The sequence below is a fragment of the Octopus bimaculoides genome, chromosome 1, assembly GCF_001194135.2.
Source record: "Octopus bimaculoides isolate UCB-OBI-ISO-001 chromosome 1, ASM119413v2, whole genome shotgun sequence".
Classification (NCBI taxonomy): Eukaryota; Metazoa; Mollusca; class Cephalopoda; order Octopoda; family Octopodidae; genus Octopus; species Octopus bimaculoides.
In genome coordinates, this window is record NC_068981.1 from 156,434,871 (window position 1) to 156,442,150 (window position 7,280).

At 35.0% G+C, this 7,280-nt stretch overlaps 1 protein-coding gene across 1 annotated transcript in view; it reads right to left on the reverse strand.

Moving 5' to 3' along the window:
• Window positions 1-7,280, reverse strand: part of LOC128248698 (small integral membrane protein 14-like) — a 107,069-nt gene that overhangs the window by 76,561 nt on the left and 23,228 nt on the right. Inside the window, exons 3-4 of the mRNA XM_052970456.1 lie at window positions 6,548-6,596; window positions 4,054-4,202 (exon numbers count right to left, since the gene is read on the reverse strand). Coding sequence (XP_052826416.1) covers window positions 4,054-4,202; window positions 6,548-6,596 — 198 coding nt within the window. The remainder of the gene's footprint in view (window positions 1-4,053; window positions 4,203-6,547; window positions 6,597-7,280) is intronic.

Consider the following 7,280-nt stretch of genomic DNA (forward strand, 5'->3'; position numbering starts at 1 on the left):
CAGTAAAATTATCATTGTTGTTATTATTCTGTGAGCTGGCAGAATTGTTAGTAAGCTGGGTAGAAAGCATAATGACATTTCTCTACATTCTAAGTTCAAATTCCACCAAGGTCAAATATGCCTTTCCTTCTTTCGAATTTGATAAAATAAGTACCAGTTGAGCACAGGGGTTGATGTAATCAACTTACCCAATCCTCCAAACTTGCTGGCTTTGTGCCAAAATTTGAAACTATTATTATTATTAGGAAGGCAACGAACTGGCAGAGTCATTAGCATCCCAGGCGAAATGCTTAGAGGTATTTTGCCAGTTGCTACATTCTGAGTTCAAATTCCGCCAAGGTCAACTTTGCCTTTCATCCTTTCGGAGTCGATAAATTAAGCACCAGAAAAACACTGGGATCAATGTAATCGACTAGTCCCCTCCCCTCAAATTTCAGGCTTTGTGCCTTTAGTAGAAAGGATTATTATTATTATTAGGTGGTAAGCTGGCAGAATTGTTAGTGCAACAGACAAAATGCTCAGTAGTATTTCTTCCAATTTTTTACACTCTACAATCAAATACTGTCAAAGCCAGTTTGGCTTTTTGACCTATAAAATGATGCTGTGATGCTTACATTCCTAGAGAACATTACATCCCTTAGCTCAAATAAGTTCCCATCCAACATGCCAGCATAGAAAAACAAATCCACTTTTCAAAACTAGGAGAATTAATGGATTGAAATTCTTTTTAGAAAACTCAATAATTTGCATACATATGAAGCAAACATATTTATAATGGAAGTTCTTCTATTACTAACCAGTCAACTATTTTTATTGTTTAGCTCCAGCTCAGATCACCTCTGATCCTATCTTATTTTTCAGACGCACTGTCTCTAGGTACATTACAATGTGTCCTTCCTTTTGCAAGATGATGGAGTGTGATTTGGAAATTTGGCTGCCATTTCAAACAAGCCAAGAAATCTTGTAGAAGTTCCCTTGTTGTCAGTTGTGTTGATTGAGGCAAGCATAGTAACTACTTTTTAAGCACAACACAGTTGACTGCTGCAAAGTTAAATCCATAATTACAATATCTTTGAATCAACAGCTCAATATCTTAAATACACAATTCCATCATCATCACCATTATTCTAGACATGCTCGCATGGATCAGACTAAACATGAAACGTTGAGGTAGATTTTCTACAGCTGGATGCCCTTCTTGTCACCAACCCATGCCTGTTTCCAAGTAAGGTAATATTCACCCATGGCCTGATATGTTTCACAGAAGACTGGAAATGAAGGACACAACTATCAGGCAATGTCAAAGCAAGGAGATGGTAACACACACGACAGGCTTCTTTCAGTTTCCATCTGCCAAATCCACTCACAAAGTTTTGGTCAGTCTAGTGCAACAGTAGCAGAAACATGCCCAAGGTGCAACACAATGGAACTGAACCCAAAACCATGTGGTTGGGAAGCAAACTTCTTACCACTTAGTCACACTTTTTTTTTTTTGCACAGATAAATGGTTCTTAATTTCAACTTTGTTGATGGAGGCAAGTTCAATTTTATGTCATCTGTGCAGAAGACCTACACAGGTTTCCTATCAGTGTTCCTATTTCCCTAAATTAAAACCAAGATAGTGGGAAGAGAAGAATACTGAGTAGAAAGAAGTTTAAACAAGCTACAAATATCATGTTTCTGAGTAAAATATAAAACTTTACTTGCATTATCTTACCAAACTGTAAAAAATTATTCTCTGATAGGTGACATCAGCACAAAAAAATCAGTTGGGTAAATATTAAAAAAAAAACTTACATGAAATACTTTTAATGTGAGGTGAACATAACTTTACTTAGACTAAATAATTCAAATTAATTTACAAAACACAGGAGACAGCTGTTGATATTTTCTATTCAAAGTACTTGCCAAAGTAGTGCTGTGAATTTTAGAAAATAATTGTGCTGAGATTATGCTCAGGTTGGCATATAAAATTACTATTGCTTAGAGAATAAATTACTTGTGATCATATTTAACTAAGTATTTGGTGCTCCTTACATTAAATTTGTTTCCTATACATAACAATAGCTACACTAAGAATTCCCTCATGTATCTCCATCTCAATCACATTAAATTTCTTAAATGCACTGGTCATACATTGACCCATCAAATTGCCTTTTAAAACCTGACCTCTACACTGAGTTATAAACCAGCCTGCTGCTAATCATCCTCAGGCAAAGTATAATTGTTTCACATTTTGGCATAATTTCAGTGGGAGGGAGTTAGTTGATTACATCAAGCTCAGTACTTGAAAGGTACTTTATTTTATCAACCCCAAAATGATAAAAGTTAAAGTTGACCTCAGTGGGATTTGAACCTAGAATGTAAAGAAGCAAAAGAAAAGCTGCTGAGAATTTTATCCTTTGTACTTATAAGTCCACCAGTTTGTCATTTTCCTCTGGAAGGAGTATGATGCAATTCAAATATATTTCCTGGCAACAGAAAATACAGCTTCAAAATAATAAATAGTTCTACTACCGTTTTACCTTCTATACAACCAAACACATTGTGTAGTGTCAAAATCCAGTCAACTAAATGTGATATAACTGTTATACTGAATTTTTAATTGTAGAGAAACATTTGATCTACAACCTCTGAGTAATGTTAACTGGAATTATTCAGTAGACCAAGGGCAGGTAAATCGTAATAATTAAGAAATTTCCAGCTATAAAAATTTCTTATTCAACTATTGATAAATATACTGTATATTTGCAGAACCATCTAAGCTATTTTAAGGAATAAATAGAGCACAATTATTCTTTTATTTTATTTTATTCTATCAGTAAATGTTAGACAAAATACTTGTAGTATCTAATTACATTCTTCACATTTAGATTTCAAATCCTGCTGAGGCTAACTTTACTTTCTATTCTTCCAAGGAGTCATTCAAATAGGAACCAGTTACAAAGTTCAAGGCCAATACAGCCAACTACACACTCCACACAAATAAAATCACTATTTTTGTAATATACAATTAATCATGTGCCAAGCACAAGAAGAAAAACTATTTTTTTTCTAAACAAAATATACTTTTCTAGTATTAACCCCTCAGCCATGAATTAGGAATATTCTTTTACTGGTTTCAGACTTTGAACTGCTTTCATGCTAGAGGCAATGCTTTCAAAGTCTTTTAATCAATCATATTGATCCCAATACTAATATTAATCTGGTACTTATCATATAATTTTATATTTATAAAATGGCTTAATTACCTTTTGATGTAATACAATGCAGTCTGATGTACAGATTTACACGAGGACATACACTCATGATGGACAACCACAAAGTTTCCATCAACCAAACTCTACTAACCAGGTAGTGGTCAAGTTGAGACTACAGTAGAAGAACTTGCACAATGTGCCATGCATTAGGATTGAAACTAGAACCATGGTTATGAAGTGATCTTAACTAATATTGCTGTGCCAGCACCTTTAGAAGATTTAATCACCATGGTTGATTAAGATCACTTGCATAATAATTGTATAGAGAATATAATACAGATAAATCAAAATGAATGACTAATGTCTTGTACATTAACCATTCAACACCAATTTTAGAAAAATATATTTATGATCAATGTGTTGTAATTAGGGTTTGGCAGACTAAAATTGTGCTGAAGCCCGCTGTGTGTGTGTGTGTGTGCGTGTGTGTGTGTGTGTGTGTGTGTGTGTGCGTGTGTGCGTGTGTGCGTGTGAGAGAGAGAGAGAGAGAGAGAGAGAGAGAGAGAGAGAGAGAGAGAGAGAGAGAGAGAGAGAGAGACAGACAGACAGACAGACACACAGACACACAGAGAGTGTGTATCAACATTCATGTTTACCAGAATTTGAAGCTGCATTCCATTTTGTCAAGAAGCATAACTTAGCAATTTGATAAATAGTGACCAATAAAATATGTACCAGACTGAAATAAGTACTGAGGATCATTATGGTAGTCTAATAAAACCTTGAAGGTGGTACCCCAAGATGAAGACAGTCCAATGATTGAAACCAGTGAAAGAATGCAATGTATACTTACATCTGATCTCCGGTCAGACTTCATGCTGGATTTGTTCCGAAGACTTGCAGGACGCAGCAGAAATAGTGCTGTAGCAATAACAATCCATCCCAAAGTAATGAACATCATGTTACTAAAAGCACTATCAGGTCCCTCAGGTAAGCTTGGCACTAAACAAAGTAAGAAAATAAAAGTTAACATTTTAAAATGGATAAGTTCATCATGACAGGAATTTCTGTATAAATTAGCATAATTTAAATCTATCATTTTCAGTTACTTTTATCTGATGATCCCAACTTGAAAACCCAGTCATGCATATTCATTACCACTGTAGCTGGTGTGCCATTAAAGTGTTTCATTACCACCAAATGCGTGTCATACAGAAAGTGTACCCCACCTCTTTCTCTCTCTCTTTACATCTCTTACACTCAGTATTAATTGAAAATACTATGATATTAATTAATGACAATGAACTTCCAAGTCAGTTTTGATGTATGAGTGTCTAATTGTTTGATTAACTGAACAATTTGCAGTACAGAATGACTGAGAATTTCAGGGACTCATATCCCAAATGCAATTCTCATAACCAGTATGACACAAGTGTGTTAAACAAAGCTGGAACTTTGAACTACATATATAATCCATCCAACAGGCTTTTATATCCTTTCTTTCAACTCAGATTCATCCACAAGATTTAGGTCAACTCAAGGCTACCGTAAAAGACACTTGCTCAAAAGGCCATGCATTAAGATGCACAGTTGCAAAGTGAACTATACCACATAACCATATCTGGCACCACTACTATTATATATTGTTGATACAGAATTGACCTTTAGCAGTCTCATCAAATTCAGAATAACACAAAAGGGAATTAGTAAAACAGTGCATTGCCAAACAGAAATAGTTATGACAAAAGTAGAGAACTAATAAAGTATTTAATTTATCTTTACTGTTTTCATACCTGTAAAAAACAAATGCAAATATTAGTTTTGGTAAAAAGGTTTTTCCATAAACTGCCACTAAAATATTTATATTGCTACATAAGTAATGACTTGTATGTAAATTATTATCAGGCATTCATGGAAAAAGAGTATAAACATCTGTTGAATCAAAAAAATAATTGAATTTGATGCAAATATCTAGGCCCAGGAAGCCTTGATTAAGCAGAGCTATGATCAAAGGCTAACCAGCTGTGACCAGCTTGTCTTTTAGGTAAATGCAAAACTATGAAGGTCATGAGTTATATCCTCTGATTGACAAACATTTTGTATCTTTATTGCTTAAGAAGTTACTTTTTTAAAGCTTTCTCATTATTGTTATTTATTTACATCTAAAGCAAGAGTATAGCTGTCTCTATCTACATTATTCATTTGTTTATTATTGTACAGCTGTTAGGAAAAATAAGGCGAAATTAATAAATGAGAGACAAATCGTCCTATAGATCAGTGGTTCCCAACATTTTTGCACTCACGACCCCTTACCCAAAAGCTTGAAACCTGCGCAACCCCCTACTATAAGCAGCCCTTAATTTACATTTTAATTAATTAATATTATCCCAAGCCACTTCTAGCAAGGCTACGCGACCCTCCGCCCCCCCCCGGCAAGGCTTTGCAACCCCCCAGGGAGTCGGAAACCACCAGTTGGGAACCCCTGCTGTAGATGGTGAGAAAAAATATAAATCTGGAGCAGAAAATAGTTTCATAGAATTTAGCTATATCATAGGTACACAGAGGTTAATGAGATCCAGCTAGGACTGCCAAATAGAGGAGTTGGATTATAGTATTTTTCAAAGATACATAATATTTTTTTATTTTCAATTTAGACTACCAGCTACTTTAAAACTTTGTATTTTTAAAAATATAAGAATCCTATTAAATATCAAATTAAGTTTCTGTGGGAATGAGATGAGCCAGAAGGAAAGGGTTGTGGCGTCAACAGTCAAGGGGTCTGACTGGAATAGGAAGGGTTGTCCTCTTTCAGCTTGGGGTACTCACCGTGAACAGATGTCAGTGGAGCAAGCTAGCAAGATTGATAGTAGCAGCTGCTTACATTAGGTGCGATGGGTAAGGTGCATGTTTTGGACTTAGTACAGCTGGATGGCCAACACACAGAAGGTAAGTGAACCATATCTTATTTCCTCGCATTACAGTTCCCTCATACAACAAGCACTCATGTATAAATATATTTCTCCATTGTTGTTGTTCCCCTTCCACAAGATGGCAGTGAAGATAAGAATCAGCAGCAATGCTGTCAGACCTTTCTATGACGAAGAAGGTGTAGTGGCCTGGATCCGTAAGATCAAGGTAGTGGCCAGGCTACAAGGCATTGACAATGTAGCAGGTCTCATGGCCCTGTACCTGGAAAGAGCGTGCACTGGGGTTGATCTGTTTGACTAAATCCCTTCAAGGCAGTGCCCCAGCATGGCCATAGTCAAATGATTGAAACATGTAAAAGATAAAAAATATAACATAAAAATAAACAAATGACATATGACAACAAGAATTAATTCACTTACTTTCTTGGAGGCATTGGTCATTTGTACAGTGTGCCTGAGATGTCCGTAACTGAAATTAAGGTAAATTGCAAAGGTGTTATGTAATTTAAATATATATTTTTGCCAATAAAAATTTTTGTAAAAGAAATGTTTATTAAACTGAGGTGAAATGAAGTTTTGCAGATTGGTTAGTTTGTCAGTAATAAACTGTGATTTAAACAAAGGCACTTACATGCCAATTAGCTATAGTTACAATAGAGTTAGTATATTTTATGCAGGGAGTGTCAAAAAAAAAAAAAAACTACCTATTAATATTGTGTGATAGTTGTACCTTGAGCAAGTGCCTTCCACTATAGCTCTGGGCCAACCAAAAAATTGTGAATGAATATGGTGGACAGAAACTGAAAGAAGCCCAGCATGAATGTGTCTATACATATGTATATATACATAAATGTCGAACAACGAGAATGCATGCTCAACACCACACTGGTGGATAAAATTTTTTTATTTGTGTATTAAGGCTACCATTGGTTTCATGTTAAAAAAAATATCTTAATTTTTCAAGCCAATCACATGGAGGAATGGTGTTCGTCTCTATTTTGGAGTAGTTTTGTGTTTTCATCCAAAATGGAGATGAACACCATTCCTTCATGTGATCAGCTTTCTTAACATGAAACCAATGGTAGCCTTAATACACAAATAAGGATATATATATATATATGTATATATATATATGTATGTATATATATATGTA